The 23,103-nt window shown below is 43.4% G+C and overlaps 1 protein-coding gene across 2 annotated transcripts in view; it reads left to right on the top strand.

The window, feature by feature from the left end:
* The window catches only part of LOC144783952 (retinoic acid receptor responder protein 2-like), a 130,111-nt gene that overhangs the window by 18,219 nt on the left and 88,789 nt on the right, over window positions 1-23,103 (top strand). The window contains exon 2 of one of the 2 annotated variants that reach the window (XM_078662680.1): window positions 5,476-5,535. The exons of the other annotated variant lie outside the window; for it this stretch is intronic. Within the exon in view, the coding sequence (XP_078518806.1) occupies window positions 5,476-5,535 (60 nt within the window). The remainder of the gene's footprint in view (window positions 1-5,475; window positions 5,536-23,103) is intronic. 2 annotated transcript variants of the gene reach the window in all.

A 23,103-nucleotide genomic window follows, 5' to 3' on the forward strand; every position in this document is an offset into this window, starting at 1 on the left:
CCAATCCCCATTTTGTTATCATATATTCAATATGAGTTCTCAATAATGAGACACAGTTCTTTAATTTCATCATGCGTTAAATCCATCTTGTAATTTTGTTGTACATATTTCATTTGACTAATAACAACCTATAATTCATCAACCAATTCTTTCAATTTGCCATGGGCTTCATTAGCACATCTGGCTACTTCTTTAATCAAATATCTCATTTCATCACCATTGTAGGTTAATAATCTGTTCAAATCTGCGTTACCCTGCAAAATCTCTTCAAATTCTATTATTAGAATTCCAATACAATTATTTTAGGTCGTGGCTCTACCACCACTGTTCTTCCAGGAATGTTCTGTGTATGGTCCTCTTGTGCTCTAGCCTGACTCGTACGAGGCATTGTCATTGTTACTGACACTTCTGATGGGGCACTGGGTATAGCTCCAGTAAGAGCTTGCACTGCTTTAGTATTTCCTCTACCATCCCTACCAAATTCAATTGTTGTCTGTGCTGATCCATCTGTTTATCTGTATGCAGAGGAGGCCTTGAAGTCAACAGTACCTTTATGAATGTGTCTTCATCAAAAGAATCATCCTTCTCTCCTTTCTCTTTAGTTTTGGTATTGTTCTACTGCTGTAACTATACTTAGCTGGAAATGTTTTAACAAATTCCATGATATCTCTAGTTTGCTTTCCAACCAACCCCTAAATGAATATTTTATAGTTTAATTTTTGTGTCTTCTCTTTCTTTGTTTCCATGTGATCTCATTAATTGAGCACTTCAAACTTGGTAGTTCTCGGCATTGGTATCATATTGTACATCGTTTGTCTCAGGAAATATGATTTCGTAACATTAAACATATCCTTCATTGAAAACTGTAAAGCCTCATCATTCTTCATCAATGCATTCCATTCAGGAGTCCACACACATATACTACCTGACCTTTTCCATCATTTCATATGCTGGCATGCCTTCACTCAGCAGCCTCTGCGATCCCAGTCAAAGGAGCCATATAGATATTAAACAAGGTGGGGCTCAGACATGAGCCCTGCGGCACGCCCTTCGGATGACTTCGGATAGTGCATCAGCATTTGGAAGGAACTCTGGAGTAGTCCTAAGGGAAAGCCAGAACAGAAGAGGACATAGTTTGGTCTTCTCGATGATTGAAGTCCTGCCCATGTCCAACCTGAGTGGGTGAGGGGGAGTGCTCTGTGGAAGTGAAACCAGAGCTCTTAGAAAAGTATTCTCCATGGTCAAGAGGCCATCCAAATTTTCAAACCCCCAAGGTTCTGCGCCACATATTGCTGAGCCCATTGCCTTACAGTCATAGATGTGAAGGAGGTCATGTGCTCTTTGGTCATTGCCCCAGTAATCTGTCTGTGTTGAAGAGTCTGCTTCACTATATGAGGCTTCCATGACTGGTCATCGGAGAGGGTGAATCCCAGGTACTCAAAGGTCTTCACTCTCTCCAGGGGTACCCCACCTACTGTAAGCTTACCGCTGAGTGTTTTGTGGGGGTTCAGCATTAAAAGTTTTGTTTTTGTGGTGTTGATTTCCAAACCTCGCATGGTGCAGAAGACCTCAAAGCGATCCAGTAACAACTGAAGCCCTCTAGGAGTTTTGGACACTAGCAGCGTGTCATTGGCAAAAACAGTGTTACCACTTTGGTTGCTCCCAGAGAGGAGACGTTAGCAGGTATATCAGAGAGGTACTGATGACGGCATTAACAAAAAGCTAAAAGAGCGTGGGGGCAAGTACACAGCCCTGTCGGTCCCCTTTAATAACTTTGATTGGATTGGTTAACTGTCCTTGGTTGCCCCAGGAGACCCTTGCATAGTTGGCCTCATGGAGGTGGGTAACTAGCGATAGACCATCAGAAGGGAGGCCCATCTCTTTCAGGACACACCAAAGCTTATGTATTGAGACCAAATCAAAGGCAGACCCTAGATCAATGTTAGCAACACAGAGGCTCCCCTGGCCTATAGTCCCTGTCTTCCATGTCAATAAAGGGAAGCAAAAGACCTGGTCAATGGTGCTAACTTTTTTCCTGAACCCAGCTTGGGAGGTGGAAAAGATGCTAAAGTTGCTAATCCAGACCTGGATTTTCATGAGGAGTACCCGAGCGAGCACCTTTTGTACACAGTCAATCAGACTGATGGGCCTGTAACTCGAAGGTGACAACCGGTTACCCTTCTTGTAAACTGGAATCACCTCAGCTCCCTTCGAAGAAGGTGGAATTGGGGCACCCGTTGTGATACCATTGGCTAGTGCCAGAATGTAAGATGTCCAATTTACAACTTCACATCAGGTCCAGCAGCCTTGGCCCTAACAATGGAATTAAATGCTGGCCCTGATTTCAGCACCCATGAAGAAATCACTAGTGGATAGCTGACCATATTCGAGAGTACAGGTACAGTATCTGGGTTTTGTGGTACAGAATATAGTGTGGAGAAATTATCATGCTAGGCTTCAATGGGAATGTTGAGAACAGTCCTGGGCACACGTATTTGAGATATCACAATGTTGTGGAAGTCTTTGTACAAAAAACAGTAGCTGTAGTCGACACCAGTATGAAGTTTGCAAGGCGCTCTAGGACAAGGAATAGTATAATTTACTAACCAACACCTTCCCTACTGTATGTAGACTGGAGTTGGATTAGTAAATTATACTACTCCTAAATCCAGCGGCCTCCAACGCAAGTCGTTGTAACGTACCACGATGTAAATGTATGCGTTGTAATATCATACATCCTCCCTGATTAGTGCCCCGTGATTCTCCTCCCATTCCCTCTTTGTTCTTGCCTGAGCTACCTTATATGCCTTTCTTGCTTCTCTCACTTCTGCCTCACAAACTCAGTTTCTGCCTATTCATACTTACACTCCTAGTTCATTCAGGACCACAAAGGACCTTACAGTAATACGGCTTGTCACCTTGCAGGAGGATCTGTCAGGAAAAGTTGGCAAATCTCCCCAAAAAATGTTTTCCTTCGATCAGGACAACATTTATCCAAAAACTATAAACCTAAACAGGGTACCTATAAAGAGGAGGTCCTCTTAGACTAAACATCCTCTGCTAGGAAACATTTGTTTGAGCAAACCCCCAATAATAGTCTAAACCCCAATATTCTGAACACCCCTATTAAAATGATTAATAGATTTAGCGGTTAGAGACTACGTAATCATAAGAGAAAACATTTCAGCAGAGTAAAACTGAATAAATTAGAAAACATTAATCACAGAGTTCTAGATCAAAAATAAGGCAAACATAGATTTATTACAGAAAGTTTAGTAAATACATGGAAATATCATAAAAGCTCAATTACAGAAATGCAGAATCAGAAAACAGCCCAAATTAGTAAAATCCAGGAAAGCCCACACAGTCAGCCTCATAAACAGTATTGATAGCATCCCCATAAGAAAAATATAATACAAATTGACAAAGTCTCAGGAGAAAAATAAAGTCACCCAGCAGCAGCAAAATGTACAATGGAAACACACCCATGGAAAATAAAAATGAACAAGCCTTTCAATGCTAAGGCATAAGAACTATTATTTACAAATCACATTATCTGTTAATTCAGCATGGTATGCTCATGGCTAAGGTCGCATTGGCAAATAAGATACAGCAACATAATATTTTCAAACTATGTAATAATTTTTTTTTGTTCAATATTTTATTGGTTTCCAAAAAGGTATAGACATAGTTAAATACAATAAAAAGTGATACAGTGACTAAAAAGAAATGCAAGAACATGGATGTAACTATGACATGTACAGTTCCAATAAATAATTTCATAAATGTGCTACAAAAGAGGAACAATATCCGAGAAAATCAGATGTATCACTTTGATAAGAATTGATTAAGGGAAAAGAGTGAGTAATGAAAAAAGAGAAGAAAGCAATGTGGAAAAAAGAGAGAAAGAGAAAGAAGAAATACAAAAAGGAAGAAAGAAGAATAAGAAAAGTAGGGAAAAAGAAGGCAGAAAAAAGGAGAGAGAAGGGGAAAAAAGGGGGGGAGGTAGAGGGGGGAAACTATGTAATAATTTAACAGCAACCCCTTTCATAACGTAAGAGAAATCTTCCACCTACCCTGAGAAACTGCACCTTGGAGATGATCAGCATAAAATGAAACCTTTCTCAGACAATTGCTCAGAGAAACAACACCAAAGCATCTTCAGGGCAACATCCAGTGGAAGTCCTTAAATATCATAATTTGGGTACTCGATGGAAGCTTCAATGACAATACACACATCCTAACACAATAGTTCAAGTGTCTAATCATTGCCATCATTCACTTGGTGTTCCACGGAATGAAGAGGAGAGATGGTTTGCAGCAGGGCACTGATTCGGTGGGGGACTGAGCAGGAGCGAAATGAGCAGAACACCCAAAATGACATCCATATTTTAAAAAAACGGCATCTCGTATGAAAATGTGACATAACTATTTACATTATTTTATTTAATTTCTACATGGCTCAGTAATCTTGTTTCAAGTGCAACATTTTTAATTCAACAGTTACAAATCTACAGATTGTTAAAACCCTCAAACTTCAAGAAATCATTTTCACTTTACATTTCACGTTTGCAAATTCAAAAAAATGCTTCTACAGGAAAGCAGGAATGAGCTGTGTACAGAATGCTATTTTCAGTGATAAAGAGGTCGGAGGAAATAATTCAGACACAAGTGTTTATCTGGTAGTAATGCCATAGTGAGAATGGAGCAAACATTCCTGTTGATCTGTTCTAGTGTTTTCACGCAGTGACACTTATCAGAAACCAGACGAGGCCAGGCAGCGCTTCTCAACAGCAGCATTTCTGACATGTGTTCAGAGTTTCCTGCTACATTTCTTGAAGGGCATCTTAGTCTTCTGTTTCCTTGTTTTTACAAAAGGAACTGCATTCTGAGAGGGATAGAAAAAGGCTGGTTTGTACATAAACATTGAAGTCGAGTGCATTTTCAGAGGTTTTCACTGAAGCTTAATGGGCAGAGATGCCAACTTTAGAACTGTACAACTAGGTTCCCGGTGTCTGCTCAACATCCGGTGATACTGAGCAACTCGCCTAATCTCCCTGTGCCAAAGAAATGAATCTGGCCTTGTTTACTGTAATTTGGTGTTCATATGGAGTGTTCCAGTGCCCTTTGGAGAATAAATAAAAACTATTAGGAGAAAATACTATGCCCTCCTTTATATTATTTTGGTTCATTTGGAGTTAAGAAAGCTATTATCCCCAAGGAGAATGTGAATGATTTTATGACTCCAGCCCTGGTGGTTTTTAGAGAAAATACAATTTCTTACATTTGCTTTCCAAATTATGAATGAACAGTTGCGGAAATTTCGTAAAGTGTAATTATTTAAAATATTCAACTGAAAAAACTTTTAAATAAAGGTAATGAGCTCATTTTCTGTTAAAACATTCTCTAAGCACAGAATAGAAATATAAAAAACCATTGTAATTTGAATGCATCTGTCCTTTGTTTATTTTTTAGTACAGCACATTTAACTTACAGAGAACAGAGACAGTCCAGAATTCCCAAGTCATATATGAGGTATGGAAAGAACAGTTTAAGTATATCAAACTGCCATTAATAACACTCAGCATTAATCCCCACATGTTTTGTCAGGTGCACATTCTGTCTTCTACCAGAAGGGTCCACCTCTACTGAGATCCATCAGCTGTATTTGTTTCTATCCCTTCTTCAATTCCCTCACAGTCTGGTCTCTGAGTTTTCTTTAGCAAGCTGAGGCTCTGGTTTAGGGTGGACGAGTTCAACATTTAATTTCAGCAGATGACATGCCTGCAGGACTGGCCTCATTACAATTAGATGACAAAGTTCAAGATGCATTTGACTGGGAAGTTTCTAAGACTTAGCCCATATGAGGGGCTTTCTAGGAATCACCTATTATCATCACACTTTTGTAGTGTTATATGGGACCATTGTTGCTCTGTTAATTACCTTTACTTCCAGGCTTCCAAGATGCAGCAGATCAAATAGATTGTGAAATGTCAGGAGGCCTTTGAGAACCTGAAGAAGATGCTGAGCGAAGGACCTGTACTTCATTCTCCTGACTACAATAGGCCTTTCACAGTAACGATCCATGTCTCTGACAAATGTTGGTACTTCAAGAAGACATGGGCGTGAGCAGCTTGTAGTTGTGGTCGGTCATCGACTCCTCTCCAGAGCAGAACTGGTCAAGAACCGAGAAGGAAATATAAACCATAATATGGGTGTTGAAGAATTCTGACCCTACCTGTTTAGGACTATGTTGACTATCCAGAAGGACCATATGTATTTGCATATTTGTCATGAAGGCAAATAACCAGAAATTGTTAAGATGTTGCATCTCCTTACAAGGGCTGTACAATGTCAACCATACTAATGCTGTAGGATGTTCTAGAACGTTTACTCCATCATACAACAGCAATTTCATAGGCTCCCAAAGTCTGATTTAGAGAAGGTTTTATGTTGGTGGTAGATTCCAAATGTGACACCGCATTCCTTATGGTAACCTTTTGGCCGACCCGCCTTCTTGGTGCAAGAGACCCTTGTTACGTGTCTCCTGAGCAGGCCTGCATGTGATATTGCAGATTCCCCACTAACAGAGTACTAGACTCTTTTCAGGTTTTGGGGACCACCAATCCCCATGTCTATATGTTGCATGTTCATTTCAGTTGTGCATGCACGTAATGTGAAATATCCTGGCCTTAGGTGTGAAGCCCCTAATCTTGAGGGATTCTCTGAAAGGTAAGTGGTTAGGCAGAAGTTACTGCTCCCCTTTACCAGCATGTGCTCCATTCTCCTCCTTTAGCTTCTCCACTTCCTCTGGTATAAACTGTAAAGCAACATGCCCTGCCTATCTTTAAGTATGCATTTCCAGGAAGGACCTTTTATACTTCAGCTGAAACTTCGAACCACTTCCAGCACATCAACATCTGATCTGAAAAGAGCAACACTAAGATGATGACTGGCTGTGAACTTCCAAGAAAGTATTGGGCTGGAGTCCCATGCCTGCATCCTATCCTTTGAGCAGAGACTATCTACCTAAAATACTGGTGTGGTTAATCAGCAGGTGCTTCTCGAAAAGGTTGCTGTGGAGGCGTGGACTGCACGCTGCAAGATTGGTCCCTAAAGGTTTGGAGTGAGCTGTGAATTGGATTTAACCCTTTCAAGGGTTATAGCCAATTCTCTAAGACAAGGTCCGTGCTGTACAACTTTAATAAAGTAGGTCGTACAAGCTGTTCCCTGGCTCCCCACTGCTTGCCTGTCATACGGCCTGCTCACGGACTCACGGGGGACCACATCATCCAGCGACACTAGCAAGTGGACGCGCTATAAAGGCAAGGTGCCAGCCCGCGGCGCGGGATGCATGCGGGTACGTGCCCTGGGACGTGCCCGGAACAAGGACGGGCCCGTCCATGCCCGGAAGAGGCTGGGCTGGGCCCCCCTCTAACATCAGCATAACGGTCAGGTACTGTTTCATTTTGGCTAAATTATGTCGAAAAGAAGGGCCTTGGGGGAAAAGAATATAGGAGGGGTAACTGCGACCCTAGACTCTTTTCTGATTAGAGCAGCAAGTGTTCTGACACATGAAATAAAGTTGACTGAAAGGCGCCTTTCAATGGAGCCGCATCTTTTCCCTCTGGGGGTAACCCCTGATAGACCCAATGAACTTTTACAGGCCACACAATCTTCACCAATGTCATTACCATCATCGGATCTTCCACCAGGCCAACAGGAGTCTAGGCCTCCTTCTTCACCTACTCAGGCCACACAAAGGAGGGAAATAGACAAATCCCCCGAAAATATACCCCTAAAGGAGCTTACTCCTAAACCACCGGCCAGGTGCCCTAGAACAGGGGGTACTATAAACACGAAGCAAAAACAATCTAAAAATTCTCAGGCTACTAAACCAAAAGGACTAGAAACTAGGGTGACAAAACCAAACATTATAACAGTAGTTCCCCATCTCCCCAAGTTCCCTCAGACGAGCCCTTTTGGACCGAAGTAACCAAAAGGCTGGCAGCAATAATGGATCCTATTTTAACAAAACTGCCTCAAATTGAAAGTAGACTGGCGGATCTTGAGTCACAGAACTCCCTATTATTATCTAGAGCCCCTCCTACAAGAGACTCTATTCAGGAATTTCCTAGAGGGAACTACTCATCTCAACTGAATAAAGGTTTGGAATCATCTATAAGTAAATCAACGCCAATTCTACCGGCTGATAATATTTTGCCCCTAGCATTGCCGCAAATAGGAAATTCTAATCCAAAAGTATATGAGGATACTCAGGACGCTCAAGAGAAGAGTGAACGGGATTTATTGCGACAGACACCATCATCCCAAGAGGATTCAAGAGGGCTTAAGCGAGTAAGGGGATTGTCTGAGATTTATATAGGAGCTCCAGGTAACCAGTCGCAACAATCTCTTGATCTTCCACCAGCAGCAATAACAGAAACACATTGTCCCTAGAGGAAGCATTCATAGAGTATTACTAAGTTGTAATGTCACATACATGAACATTTAATCAATAGAGCCACAGGGAATATATGCACATATACCTGAATGTATCAAAAATGGTATATGTTTATTCCACTTTGAATTTCATAAATTAGTATCTGACCACACACATACTACTGAAAATCATACATCAGTTAACAGTAGTATTCATAACACCTTTCGCATAAATTATTGGTAATCCAAAACACCATATAGATGGAATTTAAACACAGCATGTAAACATGTTTAAAATCTGAATAATCAACAGCTATGCAAAATGGTGCTGGGCGTCGACGTTACGGTCCCCCGTTGGTCTAATAGATCCTTGGGACCATCTTCAGGACTAAAAAGTTGCACATACACATCTAGTATAGTAAAACAACAGTAAAATGCATGTCAACCCTGTGACTAAAAAGGCGTTAAGTCTGTTCAACACAAAAAGAAAACAAAAGTGAGGAACACCATTGGTGTCAACCCAACAACCACAACGTCATGCTATCCAAAAGATATCACCACATGTGCAATAATCCAAGTGACACCAAAGGGGAACCTTAACATAGCAACCACACTAAAAACCAGAAGACTCACTCATTAATCGCTTTGAAGGAAAACAATCTTAATGTCAGTGTTCGAACAGCGAGTCTAAATGCAAGAACAGGTACAGAGTATATTTAAGTCTATTTAAGTACTAGGGGCCAGATGTAGGTAAATCTATTTTACCGACACTTAAATACCGAATTTTACCGATTCGGTATTTAAGAGTCGGTAAAATAGATGTACCGAGATGTAGGTAAATCCAGATGTGGATTTACCGATTCTTTAAAAGTCGGTATTTACCGATTCGGTAAATACCGACCTGTAATGCTCCATTCATTCCTATGGGCTTTGAAGCCCATAGGAATGAATGGGGCATTACAGGTCGGTATTTACCGATCGGTAAATACAGATTTTTGGCAAGGGTGCAGGGGGTGTCACTTTGACACCCTCTAGCACCCCCAAAAAAGGTTCGGGGGCCATATGGCAGGCATACCTGCCCTAAGGGCAGGTCTGCCTGTCATATGGCACAGGTGTGCATGCACACATTTGCATGCTCACCTGAATCGGTATTTCACCATCAAATTGAATTTGATGGTAAAATACCGATTTCTTAGGCCTTGTGGGACTCATCAGAGTCCCACCTACATATCGATTTTACAGAATCTGTAATTTTACCGTTCTGTAAATTTACCGACCGGTATATTTACAGATTCTGTAAAATTACAGATCGGTAAATTACAGAACGGTAAAATTACCGATTCTGCCCCCTACATCTCAAATTCCTTTTACCGGTCGGTAACGGCCGAATTCGGCCGTTACCGACCGGTAAAACCCTACCTACATCTGGCCCTAGGTCTCTTATAAATTACCACTCTGTAAGCCAACAAAATACCAACAGTACTCACGTGTCTTATAATTCAGACCTCGCAGTATCTGTAGAAATAGCCAACCAAACACAAACAAATTAAATACATAATATATCCTAAGACAGAGCCCATATCCAATAAATGCACCCATCTGTGTTACAAAGTGCAATCTTACTCACTTCAAAAACAAGCCAAACGATCGCCTGTAAAGTAACATGTACCAAAATGTTAGTATTACGGTATCGAGTAGTGAACCAAATCAAAACAATACTCATGAGTCACAGAACACCTAAGGCGCTAAGCACACTAAATTGTACAAGAAACCAGTCACGCTTGGTCCAGAGACACCCGACTAATGAGTCCGGGAGCAGCGTCCGGCCGGCAGTATTTCAGTAATTAAGAAACGCTGTTTGCGCGATGACATAATCACGGTAGGGAAAAAGTGCTGGCAATCTTAGAATGGAGTGTGTTCAGAAACTCACAATGTGGATCTGAAAACAATGGATTAAAACGAGTCTAATCTAAACAGTGCCTTACAACAATTTAATGAATGAGAAGTACTAGGACAATAAATCACAGTAAACCACAAATAATTACCAAACAAATGGCAACAATTAATTAAACAAAATGAAAAAATGAATGAAAAATTCAGAATGAAAAATTCTACAGATTCTAGAGATGGTAAATAAATCTCCCAAAAATCAATCAGTCTAAGATGCCATGAATCTTCAAATAAGTTCTTAATAAGTGGACACCGATACAAATAAGAGAGTGCATGCCCAACAGCTGCATCTCTCACCAACAATGAAGTCTATGATGGAATTGTACTCTATAGTAATGACAACTACATATGCCATAAAGAAAACATGAATCAGTATATCAACATGTGAACAGTCATACAAGGAAGAATGTCAAACAGTCTAATACCAGAAAACTGGGTCTCTAACCACAGATCATAAATCAAATATAGTAAGTAAGTAAGTAAGTAAGTAAGTAAGTAAGTAAGTAAGTAAGTTTATTGCTTGATTAATTAAAATCTTAGCAGTACACTCTTCAATATAGAATTTATAAAAGAATACATATATGTAACATACTTTCATATTGTCTTAAAAACGTGATGGATATACTTTAAAATCGACGATTTTCTGGTTAAAAATACATACAGTTTATTTGCGGTAAGGTTATAAGATTTAAGTAAGAGCTATGGGTGAGTCCCCGCCTGGGGGTGACGCCAGTGTCCGTAAATCTAATATTCCATTATGGGTCGTGGACGACTGACTCGGGGTCGGAGCGTAGTGGGAGTCAAAGAGAGTTGCCGGATAAAAGAGCTTGAGTGTGCGCAACTCTGCTCAGGCTGCGTCGAAAAGCTTTATTTGGGCAGTTTTCATGAAGCGGACGAAGCTACAAGTTAATTTAATGTTGGCCCTGCTGAAACACGCCTTCACTGCCTGTCTGCACGACCGGATATGCATTTCATTTATGTGCGGTTTTAATAGTTCTCTCCTCTCCCGGTCTAGGAACTTACATATGCATAGGAGATGCAGCATATCTTCTTTGGTTTCGCCTCATAGTCTGCATTGTATAGATGTGAATGTACGTTTCCAGGGGGGCAAATGGGGTTTGACAGGAAGGATCCCCATCCTCAATGCCAGGAAGCCTTCCTTTAATGGCCCGGAAAAGCTGGTACCGAAGTACGGTTGTGGTGAGCATTTTAAATAGCTTTGTATCATGAACCAGCTACGGGCCCTCTTATTTAGACATTCTCTATCGTTTTTGGTGGAGACAAGCTTTGTTGACTTATTCACCAGGTCTTTTACGTTCTTGAATGGGAGCCCTGACTCCCAAATGATCTCTAGGGCTAACAAGCTGATCCCTGATTGGAGGTAGTCTTTTGCCGGTGAGGCATTTTTCCTTGATATTTCCTTCCATAGGAATGAGTTCAACGAGCCCGCCTCTGCACTCTTTATTTTATACCAGCTTTTTACATACGCGGCCTTCTTGCTTATTCTCTGGTTTACTATTCCAAATTCGAGCCGTAGTTGGGCTGGGGAGGTGTATTTAGGAAGCTTGAAGATTATTATTAACGCTTTAGCAACCGTTTTGTTGAGGGTTTCTTCATCCGTCCCTCGCATGGCCTCACTGCCGTATGTGAGCGTGGGCAGCAGCTTTGTACGAAGCACTTCAAGCAGCGGGAGCAGGTTTGGTCCTGCTATTTTGCTTTTAAGATTTTTCAGGGTGATTGCTAGGATGGTTCCTCGTCTCTGAATCACCTCTTTTTGTTGGTCATATGTCCCATTCTTATCAAAGATAATTCCTAGATATTTATAGTCATGGACGACTTCAAGTTCTCTCTCGCCCAGATTCCATTTCACTCGCTTTTTTAGATTGCGCTGGTTTAGCACCATTATTTTTGACTTTTCTAGATTGATTTCTAACCCGTTTTTTGAGGCGTGGTTGTTTGTGGTGTGGAGCAGGTGTTGTAAGCCGACTGGGGTTTGGCTGATTAGGATCAGGTCGTCGGCGTACAGTAAATTTGAAAGAGGGAGGCCTCCCAGGTTTGGTGCATGATGGTTACAATTGTCTAGGTCGATTGAAAGATCAGCCACAAAGAGGTTAAAGAGAGTAGGAGCCAAAATGCAGCCCTGCTTTAAGCCTCTGGAGGTTGGAATCCACCTGTATTTTACATCGAATTCTCTTATGTTGGTATCTCGTGGTCTGACAGGGATCTGAATTTGCGTATGTTATGGCAGTACCCTGAATACCTAGAGTGAGTTCTTGGGGCTGATGGTCGCTGTAATCGGACACCCCAATCCTGAAGTCTTTTACTAAACCAAGAAGTGGGAGGGTGACGAAGGTATAGTCGATTGCGGTGTTAACCGCATTTCTGTGGAAAGTTGGGGCTTGAGGTCTGTCCCCTGGCATGCAGCCGTTTAGTGCTACCATTGAGAGACTTTCCAGTTCTTTGTGCAGGTCTTTCGAGATTTTTGTTGGTTTGCCCCACTTGTAGTTGTCCTGGGAGACGATCCCCCATGCTTGATGTTTATCATTGTCTAGGTTGCAGTCTCCTGTTGTCTCCCCTAGGAACATGTTGAAATCTTCTGTTAGGATATAGCTCGAGCTTTCGTCCTCCGTTATTAGCTGGGTGAGTTCGAGTAACAACTGCTCTGCACGGGTCCTCTTACCCTGGGGATGGATATAAGTATTTACCAGAGTTATGTGTTGTTGGTTAATTTGGCCCCGCATTTCAAATTGAATTGCCATTATTTCAAGGGATGTAGTGTTTTTGCTTGTGTATTCTTTCCCTGCAGTTATGGCTGCAATCGAGGTGTAGACGGTTAGTCCTCCTTTGCGGTGGCCGTAGTTCGATTGTCGAGCTGCAGGGAGGTGGTAGCCTTGGAGATGTGAGGGGTCCTCCAGCCAGGTTTCCTGTAGGAGAACTACATCAAACTTTTGAAAGTATAACAATAGTGAGGGGTCGTTGATTTTGGTCCCGAGGCCGTTGATGTTCCAAGAGCATTGTTTTAAGTTTCTTTCCTTGTTTCCCTGTTCAAGGTTCGGTCATGGATTATCAGTTCTAAAATGTATTGTTTTGGATATCCAAGACCAGTCTGTTGGGGGGTGGGTTTCTTCTGGCCTCCTACCCCTCCTGGCTGAGAGGCTGGGTCCATCAGGGCCTGTGACCGAGGTGCCGCGGGCTCCCTTGAGAAATGTGCTGGTTTGATTTCGTTCGGTCGAACTACTTAATGGTCTCTTATTGGAGTCAAGTTGATATTGGAGCAGCTGGGTCGGGTACCCAACTGGTTGATGCTGATACACTCAGATCCCCCAAGCTTCTAGTTGTGCGTCTTCACTGAGAATTCTTTCTGCTAGCTCCGAAGTTGCCCATTCGGTCTTGGTAGCCTCTTGGTCCGAGAGATGCTTGAAAGTTTCAAATTCTACGGACAGCAGGTCATGGGTTTTGATCCCAGCCAGGCTTCTGATTGCTTTTAGAATTTGGATGATGTTACCACGATTTAAGATGTCCCTTCTGCCTTTGGACTTGTATTCTGGGACAAACAAAATTGTTTGTGAGGTTGCTTGTTGACGTTGGTTTACTAGGTTGCTGCTGCATAGGAACTTGCGGCCTAGTTCTTTGGTCTGAACGTTAATTTTGATTTTTTCTGTTTTATTTTCGATTCCGTAAGTTCGCTCCCTGTGGTGAAGTTGGCCATCTATATCGGTTGGGGAGGTTGGAATTACTTCATTTATTGCTACTGAATTTTGTTGCACAGTTGTAAATTGATATTGAGTAGTATCAACTACTAGTGGGGGTCTATTCCTTTTTGAGTCGTCGCTTCCGTTTGTGCTAGACTTTTTGCTGCAAGTCGCTTTATCCTGAGGTTTTATTAGGTATTGATTAAGGTCCATAGGGGAGTCGTCTACCACTCGTACTTGGCTTCCTGAAGTCTGGGTGGTGGTTGGGCCTTGGTCCAGCTGTTGGTTTGTTGGCATGCTGGATTCTTTAATCTCCTGCAGAAGGGCATTCTGGGTGTTTGGTGCAATCTGAAAGTATGATTTTATAGGTGAATTCTTATACCGCCCTTTCCTCCTTTGTTTCCTTCGCTGCTTGGAGGATTGTCCTTTGTTCTGCTCAGCTTTGCCTTCTAAAATTATAGCTTCCTGTATTGTTGGCTGACTGGCGGTTGCTGCTGCTGATTCCGGATGTTTGACCTCAACACTCCTTGGAGGTTTCAAAGGGAACGAGTTGGATGCTTTATGGGAACTTTTCGTTCCAATTTCCGGATATTGGCCAGCCTCGTAGGGAGTTTGGACCGTCGGGTGTGATACTTCGTCCTTTGGTCTTTCCCCTCGACCTTTGCCGAGGCTAAGAGGGTTACAGGTTGTGAGTGAATTGAGGTCTTGGGTGACTGATTCTGACGCCCCTTTAAGTGTACTTGTTTCGGAGACGGTTTGGCTATTGGCTACTAGTCCTCTAATTCTGATGTTCGCGTTATCGAACTCGGGCCTCATATTAGAGCCAATGGTTTTCAGGTTGGTGAGGAGGTCACTCATCACTGTGGGTAACGTGGCGATTATTTCCACGATTAGAGGGCAGGTGCAGCTTGGTGGAAGTATAGTTGCATCCCGTTGGGCCCTTTCAATAAAATTATTCATGTCTGAAAGCTTGCTGTCAATGCTGGTAACGTGTAGTGCAAGGCAGTTGAGAATGTTAAGCTGAATATCCATTTTGTCTGAATGATATTCCAGAGCTTTAGTGGAGAGTTGCATGGTGTTTAAAAGTGAAGCCCATATTCTTGATTCGCTTGGCGGAGTGTTTGCGTCGGCCTTTTTAGAAGGAGTTCCCGATCCTTGTGGGGCCACTTCCTTCTTTTCCTCAGATGTGTAGGTGGTGACAAGATTTTCCCATTCTTCCTTTGTGAGGGAAGCAAGATTGATGCTTCCTGGAATTATGTCGTCCGGGTCGCCCTCCTTGTTGGTCGTTGTAGGGAGGTGCTTAGGTAGGGGTGCTTCGGAGTGAGGTTCCTCTGGAGTGGAATTTGAACGGTTTCGAATTGGTAAATGATTAGCTGTCGGCTGTGTAAAGGCAGTGTCTTTCTTGTGATCTTTATGCTCCTGATCGTGATTGTGTTTATTGGATTTATTGGATTCATGGTTGCAATCAATGGAGTTGGAGAGATAGGATTTCGGTGGTTGTAGAGAAATTGGCTCCCTGGCTTCCGTTGTATTAGTTTTGTCTTCAGATGGGAGGGTCGGGTAACCTGTGAAATGAAATACATCTGACACTGCAGGAGAAGAGACAGGGAATCCCATAACTCGGGGAGGGCTTATATGCTGGCGATGAAGTACTATGATTTTTGGCTGTAATGGCAGCCCAGATGGATCGGCTGGTAATTCCATTTCATTTACTTGGTTAGACTGGGGAGCTGGTAGAGCTGGTAAGGCTAGTAGAGCTGATGAATGCGTAGTTTCGTCGCCTGGCGGGGCCCCTTCTAGGTCGCCCTCTGTTGTTTTTTCAAAGTTAGTTATGGGGGGGTGTAATAAATGTTGGTGGTCCCGTTGCGCCTTTTAAGGACTCTGTATTTGATTTGGTCGATGTTTTTAGGTAGTTGTTTCTTCTCTCCCCTGGTTCGGTTAATAGAGTGGGCAGACCGGTATCGGGTATGGCCGGTGAGGCTGAGAGGTAACCGGGTGCCCCTTCTGGTAGCTGGGGATGCAGCGGGGAGGGAAGTTTCAATTGGTTGCAGGTGTTCAGATGGAGTAACGCACCTGCCTCTTTAATAAAGGAAAATTTGGAATACATTTTAGGTTGAAGTAGTTTTTTCCCCTGGGGCGCAGGGTGCTTCCAAATAGGCCCTTTTCCTACCTCTCTTGAGTCTTGAGCTGAATCTACTAGCAGGATACCTGGCGTTCCTGAGTTAGCGGCGATAGCCGCACAGGAGGCATTCTCCCGTCCAGTCGGGATGGTCTGGGTGATCGGAGTTTGGGTGTTATTTTCACACGACTCGTTTGGAACCTTGGAGTTCCTTGTGTTCCGTTTCTGGTATTGGTAGTGGAGGTTGTGACTCGTCTCACCCTGCCAGACCTCATTATCGGCTTGGCACCCTGTGCAGTGGGTTAGGTTGGGGGAATTGGCAGGACTCGGGTCTCTGGTTATTCGTCCTTTACGTCCTTTACGTCCTTTACGTCCTTTGCTGCCTTTCCCCTGGTGGCTTCCTGGGTGTTGATGATTATTTTCAACTTTAAGCCTCGTCCCAATTGGCAATGGGTTGGCGGTTTTTAACAGTGATACTGGTTGCAATTCCAACAATTTTGTATTAGTTGCTGGAGACTGTTGGGGGCTGCTGGCTGAATTTTTAAGCAGAATTTTAAGGAGTTAGGCATAAAATTGGAATAACTATTGGGTCCTCTGTGTTGCCTTCGGTGGGCCACCTTTGGCTTTCTTTTCTCTTTTGGGTTTTGAGAGATCTTTATTTTGATAAGTGGATCGCAGAAAGATGGTTGATGGTTGAGTGTTATTGGGGGCTGCCTGCCTCTCAGGATGTTGGCTGACTGGTCTCTTGGGCAGCCCTCCTTATGCCTTATAGATGGATGGGGGGTGGGCTGGCAGCTCCGCCGCGGCTCCCCCTCAGTGCTTCTCGCCTTGCCACGCAGAGCTCCTCGGTACGGTGATTCGGCGTGAGGAGTTCGTGATCGCCGGTCACAGCTCACAGCTCGTGGCTCTCCCCCGTGCTCCCGTGCTCCGTCTCCGTCACCCTCGCGGCAGAGGGGGCAGAAGGGAAGAAAGGGGGGGAGACTTTGCGTGGTTGGTAATGCAGAGAGAGCTGCGTGCGTGGCTCCTCCGCAGCGCTGCTCTCTCTGAGTCACGAGCTCCGTCTGGCTCTGCTCTGCCCTGCTCAACAACGCCAAAACTGCTACCAATATCACCCCCCGGCCCCCAGTACACAGTCCTCCGAAGCCGCCCCTAGCTGCATCCGCGGCCGCTGCCCCCTTGCAGATCGTTAATGAGGGGAAATACGGTGCGAGGCGGGCGGGCGTAGGCACCAGAAGGGAGTGCGGGGGGGGGGCGGCCTACCGCATACTCGCCTTGGGCTGGTCCAGATGCAAGGCGTCCTCCGGGGCACACCGCGGTTCAAGGGCCACGCTACGGGGGACAAAAACAGCTTGCTCCCACCACCAGCTGCTTGCAGCTCACTGGCACCTCCGATGAAAAACCCGCCGTGTGCAGGTCAGCGGGGGCGTCAGGAAGGCAGGCAGGCTGGAGGATCAGGTGCCGTGGCGTCGTCTCCCTCGTTCTCTCGTCGTTCTGCGGGTCGGCCGTACGTTACGGTCAGAGTAAAACCACGGACTGGATTGCAAGATCCAACCAAATATATGATGGAACTAATGTATATTATTATCTTAACATTGCCAATGTATGCCATTCAATCAGAGAGTTTAATCCATTCTCCACTGTGTTGCTTGACCAGATCCATTTGTTTTCCTTTTTGTGTGAGCAGTCTGTCAACATTCTGTCGCCTCTTTGTGTTTTTAACGACCTCAAGCACAAACCACTTCATCTCAGACGGCACATGTGAGAATTTTTGATAGTGTTCAACAAGGGGATCGGTGATGATGTTGCAACGAATGCGTGACTGATGTTGCAAAATACGTTTTTTAATTTCCTGCGTAGTTTTGCCAATGTATGTTAATGAGTACGGACACTGAATACAATATACTACATTTTTCGTCAAGCAGTTAGAATGTTGATTGAGTGTGCAACTGTTTTGTCCTGAAGATGGTCCCAAGGATCTATTAGACCAACGGGGGACCGAAACGTCGACGCCCAGCACCATTTCGCATTGCTGTTGATTATTCAGATTTTAAACATGTTTACATGCTGTGTTTAAATTCCATCTACATGGTGTTTTGGATTACCCATAATTTATGCGGAAGATGTTATGAATACCACTGTTAACTGATGTGTGACTTTCAGTAGTATGTGTGTTGCCAGATACTAATTTATGAAATTCCAAGTGGAATAAATATATACCATTTTTGATACATTCAGGTATATGTGCATATATTCCCTGTGGCTCTATTGATTAAATGTTCATGTATGTGTCATTATTACAAATTAGTAATACTCTATGAATGTTTCCTCTAGGGACAATGTGTTTCTGTTATTGAATATACCCAGGCCCCAGGGGATTATTGGGTGGCTCTGTGATTGTTGTCTCCCACCAGCAGCAGCACCACTGGTACTGGTCTTGGCGAACGTACCCCCTCTTCGAGAAAATCAGAGTGAATCCACAAGACAGCTGATGGACAAATGTCTTATAAGAAGCCTTCTTTCTCATACAGCACAAGATATTTCTGACAAAAAGTATGCTGCTGGGCCTTCAGCTGTATTTTTTTCACCCAACATAATTTCCTGAATACTTAATTTTATTGCACTGCATATTTCCCTATATTTACTGTTCACTTTGCACCTACCATGTTCTCGATGCTTATATACACAAGGCTGCTTGGGCAGGTGGGTAGAGGGGGCATGAGAGCAGTGACATATGAGATAGGAGAAAGTGTTGAAAGAACAACATCACAAGTTAAAGACTTAACAGCAATCAAGAATTAAACATGACACACCAAGAACAAGATGAAAAAGCATGCAGGATGAGGTTTTTTAAAAATTCCGAGGAACTTTGTGTGTGGACCTAGATCATGGGTACTCCCAAACTTTCTCTCGGGCCAAATTTACAGTGTAGTTTGTGGCCAAGGGCCACACCTGTGGGGGCGGGGTCAGTGGTGGGGGGAGGGGATGGGGCTAGAGCAAAAAAATAACTGGGACCATGAGTTTGAACACAGCCCCCTGCAGCGAACGCATTTGTCCACTGAGCCACCAGACCCGGCATACAGACATCTCTCTATCTCTCTCTCACTCTCTTTCCCTCTCCCTCCATCTGTCTCCCTCCGTCTGTCTCCCTCCCCCTGTCTCCCTCCCTCTGTCTGTCTCCCACTTTCTGTCTCCCTCCCTCTCTGTCTCCTTCCCTCTCTGTCTCCCTCCTTCTGTCTCCCTCCCTCTCTGTCGCCCTCTCTCTCTGTCTCCCTCCCTCTCTCTGTCTCCCTCCCTCTCTCTGTCTCCCCCCCTCTCTCTCTCTCTCCCTCCCTCTGTATCCCTCACTGTCTCCCTCCCTCTGTCTCCCTCCCTCTCTCTCCCTCCCTCTCTCCCCCTCTCTCTCTCTCTCTCCCTCTCTCTCCCTCTGTCTGTCTCCCTCTTTCTCTCTCCCTCTGTCTGTCTCCCTCTGTCTCTCTCCTCCCTCTCTGTGTCCCTCCCTCTGTCTCACAACCTCTCCCTCTCTCTCTCTCTCTCCCTCTCTCTCCCTCTCTCTCCTCTCTCTTCCTCTCTCCCCAAGGGCTGGACTGCCCATAGGGGGCACCGGGCATTTCCCCGGTGGGCCGCCAGGGTGGGGGCTGTTTTGGGGTCCCTGGTGGCCGATTTTGTTACAGGGCCATTTTTACAGCATAGCTGCAATATCGGCCCTATAACAAAAACGGCCGAAGGTGAGAGCAGGGCAAGACTGGGAGCAAAAACCGGTCCTGGCAGAGTGCTTGGCCGGCCCCCCAGGGGGTTTTGAGGTTTGAGGGTGCGGTAAGCTGTTTGCCACTGCCGGTTCTTGTTCCCAGTCTGGCCCTGCTCTCTCCCTCTCTCTCTGTCTGTCTCCCTCTCTCCCTCCCTCCCTGCGTCTCCCTCCCTCTCTCTCTCTCTATCTGTCTCCCTCGCCTCCCTGCATCTCCCTCTCTGTGTGTCCCTCCCTGCGTCTCCCTCCCCTGTGTCTTCCTCACTCATTCTCCTTGCGTCTCCCTCTCTCTGCCTCTCCCTCCCTCTGTCTCTCCCTCCCTCTCTCACTCTCCCTCTGTCTCTCCCTCCTTCTGTCTCTGCCTCTATCTGCCGTGTTTTGCCAGTTGCTCGCTTCTTCAGGGCTAAGTTGACCTTTCAGGATTTAAACCAGTGATCTTGAGGTCAAACACAGAATCCTGCTTTGGAAGCATTAGTTCACTGACCTGTGTCAGTATGGTAGGTCTTACATCTTAGAAAAAGCAAGGTTATGAATTTTGTATAGTCACGCTGCAAATCTACCACTTTTATAGTTTTTTGTGTGTATGTTAGAGGAATTGAGGAGAATCCCATAAAGTTAGACATATATGTCAAATGTAGAAATAAATCTACAAGTGGATTTCTAAATTTCAAAAACTTTTTTGTAAATTTGGCTCATCATCTTGTAGTGATCAAAGAATGTTCCAACACAAATCCAAGGTGCATAAATGAAAAGGATTTTATTGTAGGTGGGGAAACTCCAGCCACTGCTTTGCCTCACCATCTCTTCCAACCGCATTCCCACCTTTAACCAACAGTCTACATTCTTTTACAACACTGTCCAGAACAGACTATAAAAGGGAAAAGAGGTATACAAAAAAAAAAACATATTTACATACAATAATACATACCTGCCTCCCTTAATAAACACATGAATTAAAAGGAAGAGAGATTGAACATAGCTAATTAATAACCTAACTTTTCCTATAAACAAGCACTTTTGATTTTCTAAGTAACCAGAAGAAAAAGAAAAGTAAAAAAATGTAAACGTTTTAATAAGATTCTTTTGAAATTCCAGATCTTCCCACTCTCCAATTTCACTGCAACTTTAAATATTTTCTTCGCTCTGAGCAACTCAGAATAATATGAAATACTAGTCATGCTATTGGGCATTTTAACTTTCACCACGTCTTCGAGCTTAACATCCAGCAATTTCACAGATTTACGCGTATCAAAAAGGTTTTTCCTTTTCATCTGTTGGTTTAGTTCTTTGTCCCTCCCCTTGTTCATCAAGGTCTCCACTTCAGCATCACAAGACCCATATTGACTAATCGAAAGAGGTCATATCTTTTTTGTAAGGCTTTCTCTTCCTGAACAAATCAAAAGGACAAAAATGAGTTGTGCTATGGGAAGTGAACCTATATTCTACCGCTCTTTTCTTCACCAGCCCAACCTAGCCTTGACCTCCAGTGCGAGCAATCTGTATAGCTTCCTTGAACGTGCGATTGAACCTTTCAATCATGCCATTCATCACGGGATGGTACGACAAACATTTTTTAAGTTGGATACCAATATCACACAGAATCGTCTCAAACTCTCTAGACATCAACTGCACATCATTGTCAGTCTTCATGCATTTAGGAATTCCTTCCATAGAAAAAACTTCAGACAAGAATTCAGTACAGCCTTGAAGTAATATCTTGCACCACACCAACTTCTGGCCAACTTGTCAACATGTCCATAATAGCAAACAGATACTTGGAAACTACTTTCAAATTCAAAGGTCCCCCATTATCAAACGCCACATCTTCCCCACACTTCAATGATAACTTCATGACACACAATGGGAGTGCTCTTGACTTTCTAGGCTTTGTCACTCAATTTACACTCAATGCTATCTCTTACTTTCTTTTCAAAGCAAACCAATAGGTCATCTATGTGTAGAAAACAAGGACCCCCTGAGAAAGTGGATACTACAAGTCCTAGGTCAGGGATAAATAGCGTGTAAAATAACAACCATGGCACTTGAACTAAGAATTCTTTCCAATCAATTAAACAAATTTAAAGAAGAAGTAATAGGTCTGTACTCAAAATTTATTATTGACCTTATCTAAAAAACAAAAATCACAAAACATACATAATAACCATCAATTTAGACATTATCAAAATATTCATAAAATCAACAATACATAATCAATATACATTAAAAAATAACAAATCACAGTTTAAAAGGTGGCATAACAGATAATAATACATTTTGAGTACAAACCTATTACTTCTTCTTTAAATTTGTTTAATTGATTGGAAAGAATTCTTAGTTCAAGTGCCATGGTTGTTATTTTACACGCCACCAATAGGTCATCTTCATCCTTTCCTTTGACTTGCAGATCGCAATGTAACCCTCATGAGACAGACTAATGATATTTTCTCTAATCCCACCAGGAGGAATACGTTTGACACCTCTCAACACCACAGTACTACTAACTGACAATGTGCACCAAACTTTCTGAAACCGAGCCAGACTCGAATCAGCATTAAACTTCTTATCCTTACCAGTAAGCATATCTCTCACTCTTTTGAGGATATCATCCTTCTCCGTTTCACTTTTCCGTTCATCCTCTAAAACACACCCTTCAGAAACCACACAAAAACTATTTGAACTTTCGTACTGCCCAAAACACGGCCAGCGCCTCTTTCTCAACTGTAGAACACTGCGTCTCTGCTCCCCTGAGAGAGCAAGAAACAAAAGCAATTGTCACATCTCCACCACCCTGTTTCTGTCTTAGCACAGCTCCCAGTCCTTATCCCTGGCATCACTGACAGTGTAACTCTGCAAATCTAGAATAAAACTTCCTAAAAACTGGGCCTAAGCTAAATTAGACTTCAGTTTCATAAATTCCTGTTGGCATGGCATTCTGTGCCTCATGCAAACTGAACTCCCTTCTTAATAAAGATACAAATGGCACTAGTTTTCACAGCGAAAGTAGTCACAAATATATTATAGAACTTTGCCATGCCCAAAAACCCTTACACCTCTTTCTGGCAAGTGGGATGTGGTAGCCTCACAAGGATATTGACCAAGTCTGCATTTAGCTTAATCCCCTTGGTGACGCTGAGATTCCCATCTAGATTTTTACCTTA

This window comes from Lissotriton helveticus, chromosome 10 (assembly GCF_964261635.1).
Source record: "Lissotriton helveticus chromosome 10, aLisHel1.1, whole genome shotgun sequence".
Classification (NCBI taxonomy): domain Eukaryota; kingdom Metazoa; phylum Chordata; class Amphibia; order Caudata; family Salamandridae; genus Lissotriton; species Lissotriton helveticus.